Here is a 17,642-nt window from a genome sequence, read left to right as displayed (position 1 = left end):
GAAGTAGATAACAACTGAAATGTGAGGAATTGTACCATTTTTTAAACCAAGATTATTCAAATTAGAAATTGTTACCTAAATAATTGCAAGGCATGAGCCATTTTACCTTTAAATAACCTTTTAGCTGTAAGAGTAGGCTTAGTGTTCTACTAGTAGGTGGGGTGGCTGGTACATTTGAAAAAAGTTAACCTTCAAGGTTTCAAGGCCACAAATAAATGGGATAGCAGTTTGCCTGGGCCACAGTATTTATAATTTCACTTCTGGAAAAAGAAGATTTACTTATCTCTAACATATTCATGAGAATACAAGGGGCCAAAATGATTTGAACTTGCAAACACCTTTACCTGTAACACACTGGATGACTCTCTGTTGGGTTTGAGTCAATATAAATTTCATCAGTGACTATGTCTTGCATTTGCTCTTGTTGATAAATACCCCCACTGTAGTTATCAAACTCACCAGACTGCATAAATAGCTATGGATGAAGCTGCAATAGAATTCCAAAGGTGATGAAGAACTACATTCTAAGGACCCAGACACATAAAATAACTATTACTGCTTTTGAATTGCTAGTCCAGTAAGACTAGGTACATTATAAATTGTAGGAATCCATAATATTGATTTTAATAGCTGGTAAAAATATGCCTTGGAAGTCATCTGTCTAAAGGCATGCTGCAGTTCCTTGTCATATTTCATCATCCTTACACATCGCTTTGCCATGGGCTAATAAATAATGACTATTGGGAAAAAACCTGCACCACCCAAGCTTACCTGTTTGCTGCATATTCCAGGGCCCATTTTATTATTATTGTGGACTACATGATATTAATTCTAGGAAAAGACTTGTCAGCTCTTAGAAAAATACGAATTATGCTTTGAGACTTTTAATTCTTCAGTCATATAAAATGAAATCCAATGAAGTGAAATGTCAATTAAACAATGGCTTTTGATATTGAGTTTTTATTTCTCTTATCTCACAAATAAATATGGCCTTTGTTCAACAAAATTATTTGGAGAAAAAATTAGTTGAGGAAGTGAACCTTTTGTGAAACCTGGGAGTGATACTTAAAGAAATGTACATAGTAAACTGTAATGGAAGTAAAACTGAATGCAATCATTTTCATGTTTAGTCTAGCCTATAGATTTCAACACGTCAAAGGCATGTTGAGGTCCAGGGCCACTGCTGATTGCCACACCATCCTAGGACAGAAAAAATAAAGCTTACCTGGTCCAACTGTTAAGGGGGAGCCTGTTCGGGGTGGGGTGGCTGGTACATTTTTTGGAGGCAGTGGTGGAGGTGCTGCCAAGAGATGAGAAGCCATACATTACTGATCACTTTCTCCCTAAGTTATGTAATATTTCCCAGGTAAGCAGGATTTGGGCTTTCATTCATATTCTGCTATTGGAAAAGAAGTAACTATCAGCAGTCCATATTTTTTTTAAGTTCAAAGTTCAGTGATTGAAGCAGGACTCATTCAGATTCTTCCATTTTATGATAGAAATTTGTCAAAAGAAAGTCAGATAATAGCAACAATAATATCATCATTTAATTCATTCATTCCTTTGTTTTATACGTGTCAAAAGCCACCAAAGTCCTATGACCTGTACTAGGAAAGAAGGACATGGGGTTGAACACAATGAGCCTCTGCCAAGGAATTTACAGCTGAACGAAGGAAGATTGTGGTCACAGGCAACTGCAATCCAGAGTGTGGTCAGGGAAATGAGAACAGCCTGGGTGAGGGGCTTTAATAGAGTCAGGATGCTATAGCTTGGATTGAGTCTGGAAAGATTTCTCAAAGTAATGTCTTGAATTTGGGTATATTTTTGAAATCTAAAGCAAAATGATTCGGGTCAAGGAAGAATGAACAGATTCCTTTGGTGGAAATTATAGCTGAAAAAAGTCCCTGAGCTAGAAAAAGGATTGTCTCACAGCCCAACCCAGAGACTCATCCTTTTGAACTGGGCTGTCACTTTGTGGGCAAAGTTAAGAATTTCAACAGGTAAATCTTTTTTCTTTTTTTTTCATTCTTTAAATGTATGTTTTCCTCTCACTGCTATATTTGGTAAATCTGATGAGTTTCCTTTTTCTTCCGGACTTCTTTCTCCAGTTACCTGGAGTAGGGGTTGGGGGCATTCTGGAATAAACAGGGCTGATGGCTCTGCTTTGAGATAAATGTGCCCTGATCTGTCTCAACTTCTGTCTACCGTATGGCATCATTCCTCTTGTTCTCCAGTTAAACTGGAGTGTCCTCTCTATCCTCTGAAGCCTCAGTTGTTCTGTAGGACAAGCAGAGACCTTGTCTGACTTGGTTAGCTCTGTGTTGCATGCTAGCCCATGCCTAGAACATAGCAGGGTTTTTAGTCCACTTGCTTATCATGCCTACATAAGCCTATTGAATGAATGAATGAATAAGCCTGTGAGATGTCACACAGAAGCAGCTGCGGTTCAAAGTCACTTATTTTACTTTATTTATTGTATTATTCTTGTCTCAACCAACTGTCCTAGGCCCCTTAACTCTAATGCTTATTAGAATAACATCTCTTCTTAATACTAAACAGTCCAAATGTTGCTTACGTAGACTTCCTAAGGGTTGCCCAATTTCACTGGGCAGACAGACAGTAAAATGAGTCACTTATTTTTCCAGACAGAGCAGACACAAAACTTACTTCCAGTGGGAAAAGGCCTTGTTAACTTTGGCGACTCCATGCTTGGATTAATTGGTTGGCCTGAACCCCATATCTCAGGCTGATCTAAAAGAACTGGAAACATAAAAAGAAAAATTTCCCTGGGTGAGTTGAAAAAAGAAACATTCTGATTTTAGAACTTATAATTTCAATTTAAAGTGAAGCTTCACAAAATTATTTCTGCCTTGCCTCAGTCCTAGGAAATTAATTTAGAGATGTGTTGTTCCTGATTCTCTTTAATCAGAGAATGGAAAAAACAGCAGGGTGTGCATGTTTGTGTGTGTGTGTGAGCCCGTGTGCAGAGGGGGTATCTGTGTGTGGACATAGAGATAAATAAAAACCTGCAAAACATAGTGTCTGCATTCTTTTCCTGGTTGGTCACTTAAGGACATTCTAAATGTCAATACATTTCTGGCACCTACTTGAAAATACAGGCATTATTCCCATGGACATTTGTTTTAAGTTGGTTTATTTCAAGTTTGCCAAGAATATGCTTCAAGAATGAAAATTTCTGAATTCTGTACAGTTCTTCTCACCTTTAAATGATCTTATGGGATCTTTAAACAAGCCTTTTACAACATTATAAAGAGAAATTAAAATATTTAGAAATGGTGAACATGTTAAAAGAACCAGAAAAATAAACAAGGGTGTAGCCATCTAAGGGCTTCCCTGTTGGCTCAGTGGTAAAGAACCTGCCTGCCAATGCAGGAGATACAAGAGATGTGGGTTCGATCCCTAGGTTGGGAAGATCAGGGGAGGAGGAACTGGCAACCCACTCAAGTGTTCTTGCCTGGAGAATCCCTTGGACAGAGGAGCCTGGCAGGCTACAGTCCACAGAGTCGCAAAGAGTTGGACGCGACTAAGCATGGATGCATGTAGACATCTAAAGTAAATCAGGGCAATTGGTATCAGGCCTAAGGACAATGAATCTAATATTTCTTCTATTCTTTGTTTCTTCCTTCTAACTTTTTTTGTTGCTGTGGTAACAATGTGATACACTAGTTCTTCTCATCACCTCTCATGGGCCAGGGTCTCTGTAAGTACTGCCTGTAATTCATTATGTTGTAAAACACAGGCTGGGAATTAGTTGGATGTGGATTTGATCCAGCCTCCATGGGGTCGCAAAGAGTCGGACACGAGTGAGTGACTGAACTGAACTGAACTACTAGGACCTTGGGCAATTCATGTAACCTCTGAGCTTCCCTTCCTTCAGTGCAGAAATAGTAAGAACCATCTCTAAGAGTTAGGAGAAGTATTAAAGGAGGTAACGTACATAAATATAAGGTACACAAAATACCTATCACAAGGCCAATAGCTATTATGACTTTTCAGTCCTCATCATACCACCACGTGGTTGATATTGAGGAAACCAAAGATGACAGTGATTAAACAACTTGCTCAGCAACACATGATGAAAATAGAAGAGCTAAGCTCTGATCCCAGGTATGCATACCTAACTCCAAAAAACATACTTTCCTCTCAGGCCTTGTAAACTAGTGATAGAAGAATCAATAAAAAATGTAAGAGTGGGTAGATTAGAAAAGTAGGTGGAAGAGCTAGTAGGCTTGGTGCCAAGGTTGGACTTTACAGAACTTCAGGGGCTGAAACCATCTAGAGAATAATCATGCCAGGCTTATTGTGTGTCTCCTCCTCATCACAAACGTCAGTGATGGTCTTAGCTTTGTTTTTTGTTTTAACATGAAAGCATACATTGTCCAATGATCTGACACAGCATTTTGTTTTTTCCATGGATTCAGTGTGGGATACCACTTTGATTTCTAAGAACTGTTTTCTGTTTTGTATATCAGGTTTCCATAGAGTATGGAATTTTTTAATAGGTAGATTCGAATGTAACAAACCAAACCACCTTCAGTTACTACACATATCATTAAAAGTGAGAGTGATCCCAGACGAGTTAATAAGACAACTGAGCAACCTTAACACTGGGCCCCCTTTCCTTATGGATTCTAAGTTGCAGACATTTAAATCACTGAAGGAGTATTTAAGGATGTTCCTTATTCACTTTCCTAAGTACGTTATTGAAAAATACTCAGTTGTGGCTGCCTGCTAGTTGTCTCCCAGGATTCAATCTCCATTTCTGCTACAGTTAAAGCTTAGTTGGCCAGATGGCACTAAATTCTTTCTGATGGACTCTGGCTGGAAGTGGTGTGCGTCTCTTCCAGGTTTTGCTCTTACAAGAATTGGTAGTGAGTTTCATGGGTCCTCCCCCACACTTCGGAGAAGGCGGTGGCAAGCCACTCCAGTACTCTTGCCTAGAAAATCCCATGGATGGAGGAGCCTGGTAGGCTGCAGTCCATGGGGTCGCTAAGGGTCGGACACGACTGAGTGACTTCACTTTCACTTTTCACTTTCACACGTTGGAGAAGAAAATGGCAACCCACTCCAGTGTTCTTGCCTGGAGAATCCCAGGGACGGGGGAGCCTGGTGGGCTTCCGTCTATGGGGTCACACAGAGTCGGACATGACTGAAGTGACTTAGCAGCAGCAGCAGCCCCCACACTTCTTTCTTCTGACTGGGACATAATGAGAATTTGAGCAGCCCTCTTGCACCCAGAGGTGAAGGCCACATGTTGGGGATGGCAGAGCTACCCTTCCAGTCCTCCATTGTGTACTTTGAGACTGTTTACATGAAACAGAAATAAAATCTATCTTGTTTAATTTACTATACTTTGGAGTCTCTTTGTCACTGTATCTGAGCCTGCTCATTATGCTTTTAAGTCTTATCATTCTCAGCACTTTAATCTCCTTCACCAATGGTCTTAGAAAAATTACATTTTATTATACACAATCACAGCATTCTTAAATCAAATGATTAAAAAAAAATTCCATGTTATCAAACACAGCTGCTGGAGATCCATGCATTAGATCTACATACATCTTAGGAACAGATTAGATCCCGTTCATAAGGAGTTTCTTTTATGTCAGTAAGGTATACATTATTCACAGCCATCCAAAAATGGTTAATATTTAAAAGTTAAAATATTTAATTCTAGGAATTAAATTTAGTAGGTAAATCCAACAATAACAGCCAAAATGATATTTCTCCCATAACATTTTTTTTCTAAGTTGTTAAATGATTTAAGGTCATTCCTGGGTTTTGAGTTTGCAAACAGTGTCTGTTCTGTGAGCAGTCCGATTGACACGTCCACTGATGAGGCAGACAAGAGAGGAAATGTGGTCTTTGAGGCTGGATCACAATGACAGGGATTACGATGAGGAATTTGAAGGTCTGGCTCCATAGTGATGGCAGTTTGGCTCACAAACCACCTATGCCCTGACCAGTGAGTTGTACAGATTTTTAGTAATTCTTATTGACCTCTTTTGAAGAGTGAACTTGTTAGCTCTTAGCTATCTCTGGAGGTAAAATTTCAAATCCTGAAATACTAAGAGGTCTGCAAACTAAACTCCCATGCTGATAGCACACCTAGATCAGAACTATTCTTTCACATGAAGATCGAGTGATACATTAAAAACATGCCTCAAAACACATTTACTCTAGGTAAGTTATACTTTACTGAAAAGAAAAACAAATCCATAGATGCAGAGTTTTTCCTACCTTCTGTCTTCTGTTCATCAAAAGCTGATTCTAATGGTGGACCAAAGAGGGGAGCAAGTGCCGTGGTGTCCTCTGAAGGTTTTTTGCTAAATCACACACATTACAGCAGAACAGAGAGAAAGCAAATATTAATGTCAAAAGAGATATAAAGCCTTCAAATATCTTCCACAGTAAGGCTGATGTATGTGTGCACTTACGTACATACATAAATATGCACTCACGCTCTGGAGGGGCTAAAAAGCATATATACGAAGATGTCAAAAGTATGTGGACAAAAGAATTGGTACGAGGTAAGATCCCTGGTTCTCAATGGGGTCCCAGGGGGCTGATCCAACAGAAATAAGACAGAGAGAAACTCTTTCAAAGCATCAGATCCTCTAAACCTAGAAGAGAGAATACTAAAGATAACTGTTTACTACAAAGCACCTTCTTCTCGTAAGATCTCAGAAACCATTTACATCTGTCTTCACTGCATCTCTGTGTTGCAGTTAATGCAGAGTATGATCAGTGAATGTCAGGCACAGGAAATTAAAGAACAAGCCACCAGGAAGTTCATCTTTGAATAAGAAACTTCGTCTACCAACTTTTAACTTCCATCCTCCCCCGCTCCACCCTACACAGTAGACTAATTATAACCTCCTAACACATCACCGACTCATGAGTTTGAGTGAACTCTGGGAGTTGGTGATGGACAGGGAGGCCTGGCGTGCTGTGATTCATGGGGTTGCAGAGTTGGACACGACTGAGCGACTGAACTAACTAACTAACTAACACCTTAATATTGCACGTCTCAGAAAGAGCAGAATATTGAGAAATCAGGGAGAAAAGAAGGATAATAAGTTCAATGCTCATCCTTTTAATTATTGCTTAAATTGATGATTAACAAGAGGCACATAATTGTCTCCATTTCTTCCCCAGACCTGATTTCTTTCATTGATCCTAATGAGTTTTGCATGTTTGTTGGGGGATAAGAGGTGAAGAGGAGAGGAGAAGGGTTAGAGGAGGAGGGAAAGGTAAAAGGATCCAGCTTTTAGATAGAAATAGGAGTCTTTTCAGGGAAACGCTGCTTATGTGCACAAGACTTACTTATCCCAAGGATTGCACAGTATGAAATATGCTTTGCCACAATCAGAAAACAAAATAGAATACTCTTCTTGTGTGTGTTGTAAAATGTATCACAAAACTGTATCCAACTAAACAGGCTGCTCTTTTTAAAACATTTTTTTAATTGCAAAATAATTGGTTTACAATGTTGTGTTGGTTTCTGCCATACAAAAATGTAAATCAGCCATAAGTACACAAATGTCACCTCCCTCTTGAACCTCTTTCCTACCCATCCCTCCATCTCACCCCTCTATGTTGTCACGGAGCACCAGGTGCAGCTTCTTGTGTTACACAGCAACTTCCATTACCATATTTACATATGGTAATATACATACATAACTGCTATTCTCAGTTTGTCCCACCCTTTCCTTTCCTCACTGGGTCCACAAGTCTGTTCTCTACGTCTGCATCTCTATTCATGACCAGCAAATAGGTTCGTCAGTACCATTTTTCTAAATCCCATATATATCCATTAATATACAATATTTGTTTTCTTCTTTCTGACTTACTTCACTCTATATAACAGACTCTAGGTTCATCTACCTCAGTAGAACTGACTCAAATTCATTTCTCTTTATGGATGAGTAATATTCCACTGTATGTATGAACCACACTTTTTTTATCCATTCATCTGTTGATGGAATCTAGGTTGTTTCCATGTCCTGGGTGATGTAAATAGTGCTGCAGTGAACACTGGGGTACACGTGTCTTTTTGAATCATGGTTTTCTCAGGTTATATGCCCAGTAGTGGGATTGCTGCATCATATGGTAATTTTATTCTTAGTTTCTTAAGGAATCTTCTTACTGTCTTCCATAGTGGCTGTATCAACTTACATTTCCACCAACAGGATAAGAGTGTTCCCTTTCACCACCACCCTCTCCAGGGTTTATCGTTTGTAGGCTTTTTGATGATGGCATTCTGTCCCAGGTGAGGTGATACCTCATTGTAGTTTTGATTCACATTTCTCTAATAATAATAGGCTACTCTTTGTAGGGCAATATAATCATATTTCAGATCAGCATTCCACATACCAAATGATGTCTTCCTGTAGACTTTTAACTCTCTCATTAGTGAAGAGGTGCATATTCTGATAGATGTTACTTTAGATGACTGCAGAGTACTTCCTTAATGGTCTCCCTCAGGCTGTACTTAGGCAAAATGATAACATATGTAAATCTGTGATGACCTACACACATAGCAGACCCTTTGTTATTAGATGCTGAGAGTTTAGCTCAAAGGAGATTTGTTCCATTGTTACCAGTGCGTGATACCTTGCATAAAACACAACTAACATCTTTCATGCTCACCTTATGAGCTCTGGAGTTGGTGTGGAACGCCTGGGTCTTGCTACTTCTTCACCTGATGCATAGGAAAAATAAAGTTTTTAGGCATATTTTTACCATTTTTTCTTTTATATCTTATGAGTTATGTTTGAAAACACTTGGAGATTTAAATCCCATGAATAAGCAACTCCACGTGAAAACTGCAAGACAAACCCAGGAACAAACTCTCTCCCCTGGCAATGCAACAGTCATATATTAGGCATAAGCAGTAGCATTTTCTTTGGCATTTATAAAACCTTATCAAGGAATTACCATGATAAGCCATCAAATGGAAGATTTGTACACTGCAGAGCTTAGTGGAATAGCACACTGTTCTTTGAATGCCTGTTGCCTTGATCAGTTCTGCATTTCAATTACCACATGAGAATACCAAGCCAGGCGATATGTACACAGTGCATGAATCCAGCATTCTCTGCCTGTTCTTTTCTTGAAATGCCAAGAAAATGTTACACCTTTAACTAGGAACCATTCATTTAAAATTTCTTAGAATGTTCTGTATGCAGCAGAAGAAAATCATGCCACATGTATATTATAACCTATCTCACATCACTTTGGTGTACTAAGATTTTCATATCAAATACACAAGAATGGGCATTATAGCTACCTTCAGGTCCTTCTGTCCTCCTCCTCTCCCTACCCCAATTAGCAAACACACACTTGATTAAATTCATTTCTAAAGTCAGATGATACAGCATGCATGCTCAGTTGCTTCAGTTGTGACCCCATGGACTGTAGCTTCCCAGGATCCTCTGTCCATGGAGATTCTCCAGGCAAGAATGTTGGAGTGAATTGCCATTTCCTTCTCCAAGTAAGGAAATAGCAATGTTTATCCAAAAATATATTCACTTTCAGGATTTAAATATTAATCATTCAGAGCCCACTGAGCGCTTTTATCATTATAGGATTTCTTTACTGTAAAAGTAAGACATTCATCAGCCTTAAAAATCAAGCTTAAGAATGTATATGTCAAATGTATATATACTCCAAGATCCAAGGAACTGTTTCATCTTTTAAATTGTACTCTATTTCTGGTAGCTAAGATATACTTACTGGATAAGTTCCTTTTAATTGCACCCTAGAATTAGAAATAGACACTATAAGGTTTAAGACCACATATACATACAATATGTATATTTCTGTCATTGCAATTAAACTGACCTTAAAGAAATGCAGATGGGGAAAAGTAAGTTTTTTTTCAGAATTGCATTCAAGTTAAAAATTGTAGACACCCACATATAAATCAGCTTTTCATTTTATTCAAAGGTTACAGAGAAGAAGGGAAAGTAATAAATATTCCAAATCAGAAAAAAAAAACAACACCCAACCCCTTACCTGGGTAGATTTAGTAAATTAAAGCAAAAAAAAAAAAAAAAAAAAAAAAACCTTTTGAAATCTAGCATACAAGAAAGTAAATCCAAGTTTAACTTATGTTTAATATATGTATGAGGTATATTCTCTGCTCTTATTGAATGGGGTCCATAAGCTGCTTGTAGAAACAGTCATTAGTTGACTAAGGCAATTCTTAAAGATTCATGTGGAAAATGTTAAAAACAAGCAAAATTTGAAGGCATTACCTCTGAATGGACTGCTCTATTCAGGGAACCAGAGAATTCCGTTCTTCCCCACTCACATGCTCTACCTCAGCTTCTTTTACATGCCTGCCATGTGGGCACCAGTCTATCAAGTGGGAACCGTTCCTTTAGCTCAAGGCATTGTGATCCTATTGGAATGCAAATTTCCCTGGCAGGAATAATCTGAGAAGGTCATTTTCAGATTTTTTCAGGTCCTAGCAGAAACTTTTTTGGTAACAAAGGATTGATTAAAGTTTTGATTCAAAACCACCATGAAAGGTTCTTAGAATGTGATGCTTCCAGAAAGCAGGCCACTAGAAGCATGATCTCATAAGATGGACATGGGTTGGCAGGGCCTCCTTAGGAGAATGACAGGGGCAGAGTTTAGGATGGGGAACTGCAAGAAAAGAAACTTTTCAAAACTCATACAATTAAAAGTTTGGTGGGTGATAGCCAAACACACGTTTATTTCTACTCCTACTTTAGTGAAGGCTCAACCTGGTGGTCACAGATTTTTCTTCTCTCAAATGATAGCATAACAACTTAGGACAAGATATAGCATCCTTGTAACAAACCTGTAAGAATCTTCTTTCCCTGTTTCCTAAGGTTTTATCAAAATTTTATCTCATTTTGAAATCATTTGCAATAGTGGAACAGTTTCAGTCTGAATAAGGATCCACTAGATGTTTTCTAGTGGCTGGCCTAATCTCTCAAACTATATTTTCCAGCTTGTCTTGCCTAATAATATAGTTTGCATACATGTGCCATATAGAGATTATGATGTTATTAGGAAAAATCTTTTTAAGTTAATAAATATTTATTTAATAAACATTTTAAATCAGTATTTTTAATTAAGTTAACACACTTATTTAAATTAATGCATATATTAAATAAATATGATCATTTAAATCAGCTATGGTCATTATGAGAGTTTTGATACAGGCTGGCTTTTGGAAAATAAGATACCATAGACAAAATAATAAGAGAACAATTGTTTAAATGTAATTCAAATGGTTTTCCAGATTGGAGAACCTGAAAATAGATTTTTATTAAAAAGGTCTGAAGGAAAAGATTGGGGGCTTTAGGTCCAAGTAGTCAATCGTGAGGTTGACATTGAGGGAATAGGACCTATTTAGTATAAAGAGACCTGAAATTCAGGAGTTGGGGGACCCCAGAAGCTGTACTGAAGACCTTTTGATCTCTGTCTTACCTTTTTATTTAAAATGTAATACTTATGAAACCAAGAAAGATACACAGTTTCTTTGCTTGGTATTTGTTGGTATTCATCATTTCTCAGTGTATCAATTCATTTGAAAGACATTTCTTGTTGAGAGGTACTAGACAAGAAGCCCCTGTAATATTTTATTAAATATTCCTCATGAATGAACAATCACTATTCAAGAGGAAGCAAGACATGGCAGAAATATGCAAGCACCCTGTTATTTAGAAATTAGAAAGAATAAAATCACATCAATTTCGAAAGGAACAGATGTTCGAACCATCAGCAGTAAGCTTTCATCAACAGAAAAGAAAGTCCCATTGTCCCTGGAATTGGCATACAGATCTCTGATGGCCTTGATGTTGATGCAGGACAAATCCAGAGCAAGGTTAAGGTGATACTGACCACACAAACCACTCTCAGGAAAAACGCCTATTGATTCTAAAACCTTCTCCTCCCTAAGTGACCATATTTTCCTCCTCTAAAGGACTGTCATTATAAGTAGACTGTGAATAGACTTCCTGCATTTTGAATTAGTTTATTCACTCTTTTTCTTTTATTAAAAAAGGGAGTAACTTGTCATAATCTGAGACATTACCCAACTGCTGGACTGGAATCAGCCATATAGTCCCTGCAGGTGGTATTTTTGATCATCAACTCTGTGGGTTAATCAGAGAACCACAGCTTGTCAGCTGGCACAGAATATTTGCCTCCAGGAGTAACTGATTGATCAAACTGGCATGGGCCTAATTTCTGAGAGCATTATTTTAGCTCCATTACCTCTCTCAAGGGACTGACCGGGCAGGTGGAGGCTGTTTCAAACATAGCAAAGACTCTTCTTGTTGCTTCAAATTTATCACACTTTCAACCTGAGGAAAATGACTAAGGTTTACTCTGGAGAGTGCAAACTAATACCGGTTTGCCTCCAGTGATGAAATATATATATATGTGATAACCTAGAAAGATTGACTTGAAAGCACGTTTCTTCCTCTCAAGATAATGATTATGTATGATTGTATATCAGTATACTGACAAATATGAGTTATGGTCCAGGGACTTATATTAAATTTAGGTCTGAAAACAACGTGGCTTACAAATTCTTTCCTTGTTTTCTTTACAGTTCTCTTATCCTGTTATCACCTTGCTATAAATGTCTATGCTGATTTCTGGATAATCTCCAGGGCTTGCACACATGCACACCACACACACAGACACACCACATTTTTCACATTTAGCACTGGGAGTTGGGATACCTATTGTATTATTTTAGTTTGTTATGGAAACATGTTCTGATGATCCTAAAACATGCTCTTGCCACATATAAGACCAGAGACTTACAGCCACTAAACCTAATTTGTCTGCCTCATTTGCACTGAGTTATCATAAATTTAATAAGACAACCTGGCCACCTTGCCTAGGCAACAGTTATCTCTATACATGTTTAAGGTAAAAATGTTGAGGGTTCTTACCGGGCTGCGCCTCTGTGATCAGCAAAAAGGAAGAGAGAACAGACACCTAGTCAGAGAATGATGGATCAGTCAACAGGCTTGGGTAATAGAAGACTTCATAAACAACTAACTTAACACTCACTCCAATTAATCAGGCCAAAGGAAGGCAGGGAGTAAACCATAAGGAGGTTTTGGAGAACTTCAAAGGCAATATATCCACTGTATGATATAGTTTTGCTAATGGATATGTACCCGTTTCAGTTACGTGTATGTACAGACAAAGCAGAAACATACAAGAAAATTTTACTGATAGCTTTAAATGTCTTGTCATAAGGAGTTTTCCTTCATAGTGTTTGAGGAGGGGAGTTTTAGAGATGGTAGTACAGAGAAAACTGTTTTCCCACACAATAGAGTGTTAGCACACATCATAGATGTGATGGATTTCCCGCATAATTCAGGCTTTAATCAAAGTCTCCAAAAATCAGAGAGCAGGGTAAGAGATACCTCTTCTTTGCCTGGTTTTTCTCTTTAGTGTTCTGGGAAATGAGTGCTGATAAGAACTTTTCTAAAAGTCTGTGTTCTTGGCCTAGTAACTTAAGCAGCCTTTACCAATGAACAGAATGTGATGGGGCAGATAAGAGGCTCCTGAGACGTGTAGGTGGGAATGATAAAAACTATCCAGCAGCAGTAAAACACTGGTGGGCCAGATGCCTGGAAAAAAACAAGATGCTGACATACAACTTCTTTCTTTCACTCTTCAAACCTTGATCGTGGCTGCTATCAATTTACCCCAATAACCTCTGGCTGCTCAACCTCTTTAGGATTTGTCTTTAGTAACAAGAGTGACTGTGATGCAAGTGGAGAAGCAGCTGTTTCTCAGTTTTCACTTTCAGGAATATGGCTTAGCCCACGAGTTCACGAGAGGTTGCCTGGAACCCAGTTCTGGCCATATTTCAAAATCTGGGCAGGCAGCACAAACTCAGAAGTATCTGGAAGGCTGCTTAATGAAAAAGATGATTCTACTCTCTAAAACATAGACAAGAAATAAAAGCCTATAGTCATTTATACCTGGGGGCTTCCACTGATCTCCAGTTCAACTGCCTCTGTGATATAGAGAGCAAAGTGAGGCTTTGAGGTCCGGAGCTAGGAAATGGATACAACCAGAAACAGACTTAAGAGCTCAGGTCTGCTAAACTCATGTTCTTTCTAGGACACCAAGCCTGATGTTGTTGGAGGACTCCAAAGACGAGGAGCCAGGAACTGGTAAGTAAGCTCGGATTTTAGAAATACTTACTCTAGTTGATTTTACTTGTAATATTTTAGATGTTATTATGTGCCATAGTTTTCCAATTCTGTTCCATATTGATCCCACCTTTCTTAAAAATACATGCAAGATGCAATTTAAATAAAATTAGAAAAAAGGACACATGAATATGTATTTCTGGGTTTAAATTCTCTTACTGACAAACTGTTACTGTCTTTTGAGAGAAATTCAATCTCTCTTTTATATAAAGATTTAGAGTTTATAATTCTTTACCGACCAGGCTAAAGTTCTTCTCTAAAGAACTTTGTGGGCATTTATGATTTTAGCTTTAATTTCATGGCAAACAATTCACTGTTAAAAGCATCATAAAACACAGCAAAGAGGGGATTAAAATTGATTCAATTTCCCCCAAGATGATTATGAGAAATAATGCAAAATAAAATGTATATTGCAACCATGCAGAGGCAGAAACTTAAATTCAACAATCTTTACTAAGATTATAGAGGACATTTGTCAAAATAACTTCAATTATATTCATTCACCCAAATTAAGTTCTATCAGTTAAAAACCTATATAGTTTAATCAATAGTTCCTGTTTGTACGTTTTCTAGTAAAGGTAACACGAAAAAAGGAACCTCAAGGAATAGCTGTTGAAATTCATGTAGTCACAAGCTTAGTCACAAGAATCCAGAAGATCCAGCTAAAAACTGTGAAAAGCTCAGACCCAAAAGCCTTAAGGTCCATAATTAAAAGCTATCTGAAACCTTCAAAAGGAAAGGGATTCCATAAGCCAAATTGAAAGGCTTTTTCTACACTAATTATCACCTTTAAGAAGCATAAAGTGGTTGTAGGTTTTGCTGAACAGCAAAATCATTCTCAACAAGGAGGGGAGGGTCTTTCCTGTCAATAGTTTTACTCTTTTTCCTGTCATTTCCCAAGAATTCTGAGGCCTTTAGCATTATATCTTTGTTCTACCAATATATAGAATTTGCTTCAAGGGTAGAAAGAAACATTCAGCATCTGATCTTGATATATTCTGGAAGCTGAACACTCTCTGTATTAAACTGCAAACTCAAAAACATGCAGGGCAAGGAGCAGGAAAGCTAGGGATCAGGGCATGAGAGTTTCATGGAGTTTTTGTGAAGTGGCCAGAACTTTTGTGAAGTGGCCACTTGAACACAAATTATGGGCCTAATCCTGCCGAATCTTCAGAGTTGTCAGAGAAGAGGCCTATTGATTCTGGTTTTAAAATGGCACTCAGATTGTTTGCATGACCAAACAAAACATCTTTTCAGTTGTTCAGAATCTGCAGGTGGCCAATTTGTCTCTGATTGCAGATATTTATATCACACATAATAAGCTCTCAACTAATTTTTTATATATCATTATTATTATTTCACCTGATTACTCAAACAGGGACATTGCAGTTGGTCTATTTGTTTTCTGAAAAAATTTCCTGTGTTCCTAGTTAAACATTAATTGTTCAGTTCCTCAACTTTTCTCGATCTTCTGATGCATTCTGGAGAAGGTACTGAAAAACATTTTATTTTCCCCTCTACTTTTAACTTGAAAGTTAGAGATCAGATTTACTTTGTATTTTTAGGCTATTTTCAAAATGGGTATACACTACTAATTTATGATTTGGTCACTAGAATGAAGATCTTTGCTTAGAATATTTTGCATTTTTAAAATTTATATACTCTGCCATTTGAATACACCTTCTAAAAGAAAATACTTCGGTATATGTCCTCACAGTATCCTTATCCTACACCAGCCTTGTTTTGTTTATTTTTTGCACAAAAGGATTAATTTAAATTCAGCTAACTAGGATAACTTAAGTCTTTGCCAATATGCATAAGTGTTTTGAGATATTTATAAAAAGAAGTCACCAAACACAATCTGTCCAGCTTGTCAAAAATCACGAAATAACCAGCCTCAGGTTTTGAAGCTTTACAACATCCTCATTTGCTAAAATTCAGCGCTATAGGGAAACACCAGAAAATGCGTGAAAAGCCACAAAGCACTAAACAAATATTATTTTTATGCAGTCTAGTCATAGTAAACTCAGTGATTCATGGTAGTGAATTTTCTAGGAAAGAATTAGCATAAATGATCATTTCGCTTATTATTATGACACTAACCAATATTCTTATTTGCTTTTAAATGCTTTAGGGTAATCTATCTGGCAAGCACCTATTGGAAGACCACACCCCTGCCATTTGCTGTGTTTGTCTATATTTAAATTTGTTCCTATACCTCTTACAAGTCAGATGACAGTGAATGCCTATCAGATCCAGTAAGACTTGGAAGAAAATTATCTTCTGAAACTCCATATGGGAAGAGAAGCAAAGAGCCTGTTACTAGCCGAGGCATCACTAAAAGTTCACTGGGTTGAATATCAACAACTCGGGCGTTACCAAAGAAAAATGAGGCAGGGGAGCAAGAGGAAAACTCGGCCCTAAAGGCACAGCTAGCAACGAAATGGAGTACTTACAGCTGAAATTGCTGTAAGAAAAACAGGAGGAAAACCAATGACGAATAGGAAGTGTTTAAAGCACCATGGATAAACTTCAGGCTATTTAGTCTTGTTACTGTTTGAAGTGGCCAAGTTTGGATAATTCAGAGAAAGATTCAGAGTCAAAGAGAATAAATGAAATGGGCAAAATATAAAAAAGGTTATTGAAGCACACCAACAACATGTGTGTCACAAAGCATGTGACACAGAGTTGACTCTCAGTTACTCAGAAGTGGGCCATTCCATTCATTAATAATTAATTATGATACGTACTAATTTTATGCTTGGAAACCAAGTCCTGGAGTCCATATTTTGATAAACTGTAATATTTTGATTCCATCTTTTGTTCTTCCTTTGTCTTCTGCTCTTCCTTACTCCAATCACATGAAATTGCTTCAGTGCATTTCCTGCACGTGGTATAGAGACTGCCAGGCTTGGGTCAGTGGGCAGGATGGGAGGTCTAGCAATTATTGCAGCATCCACTTAGGTGAGGTCAATAGACAACCAACCACTTCTCAGTTTGTGTTAACATGAAAATACAATATTTTCATATTTTCCACTGGAGAGGTCACCTGTATCAGCATCCTGGGATCATGTTCCCAATAAACTAGGCAGAGGAGCTCAGAACAATGAATTTTTTTTTTTTTAGTAGGTCAGTTTCATTGTTGCTCTTATAAAAAAAATAGGAGATACATTTTATCAGATTTGTGCTGCCACTGAAAATCACCCCAGTGATAAAAAGGACCATGTAAGAGGTGATTTGCAATTTATAAAGATCTTTCTCCGTCTCTGACAACTCCAGAAGGGGATAATTTTTCTGATTAATTTAAAAAAAAAAAGAAGAGAAAAAGATAATTTGCTTCTCCTAGGCCAGATTCACAAGCATTCACTCAGGATGCTATCATGTTGTACATTA

The 17,642-nt window shown here is 37.7% G+C and overlaps 1 protein-coding gene across 6 annotated transcripts in view; it reads right to left on the bottom strand.

Annotated features, from left to right (window-relative positions):
- Window positions 1–17,642, bottom strand: part of SGIP1 (SH3GL interacting endocytic adaptor 1) — a 232,138-nt gene that overhangs the window by 77,360 nt on the left and 137,136 nt on the right. For 5 of the 6 annotated variants that reach the window (XM_055404071.2, XM_088835361.1, XM_088835363.1 and 2 more), the window contains 5 exons: window positions 9,760–9,784; window positions 8,674–8,725; window positions 6,262–6,347; window positions 2,668–2,760; window positions 1,226–1,300 (listed from right to left, as the gene is read on the bottom strand). In XM_055404071.2, coding sequence (XP_055260046.1) covers window positions 1,226–1,300; window positions 2,668–2,760; window positions 6,262–6,347; window positions 8,674–8,725; window positions 9,760–9,784 — 331 coding nt within the window. Of the gene's footprint in view, window positions 1–1,225; window positions 1,301–2,667; window positions 2,761–6,261; window positions 6,348–8,673; window positions 8,726–9,759; window positions 9,785–12,968; window positions 12,981–17,642 lie in introns of all 6 variants that reach the window. The other variant, XM_088835365.1, reaches the window with a different exon arrangement.

The sequence above is a fragment of the Moschus berezovskii genome, chromosome 4 (assembly GCF_049115385.1).
Source record: "Moschus berezovskii isolate FMDL1 chromosome 4, NW_MosBer_1.0, whole genome shotgun sequence".
Classification (NCBI taxonomy): domain Eukaryota; kingdom Metazoa; phylum Chordata; class Mammalia; order Artiodactyla; family Moschidae; genus Moschus; species Moschus berezovskii.
Note: the sequence above shows the minus strand (reverse complement) of the source record. Positions and strands in the feature narration are given on the sequence as shown.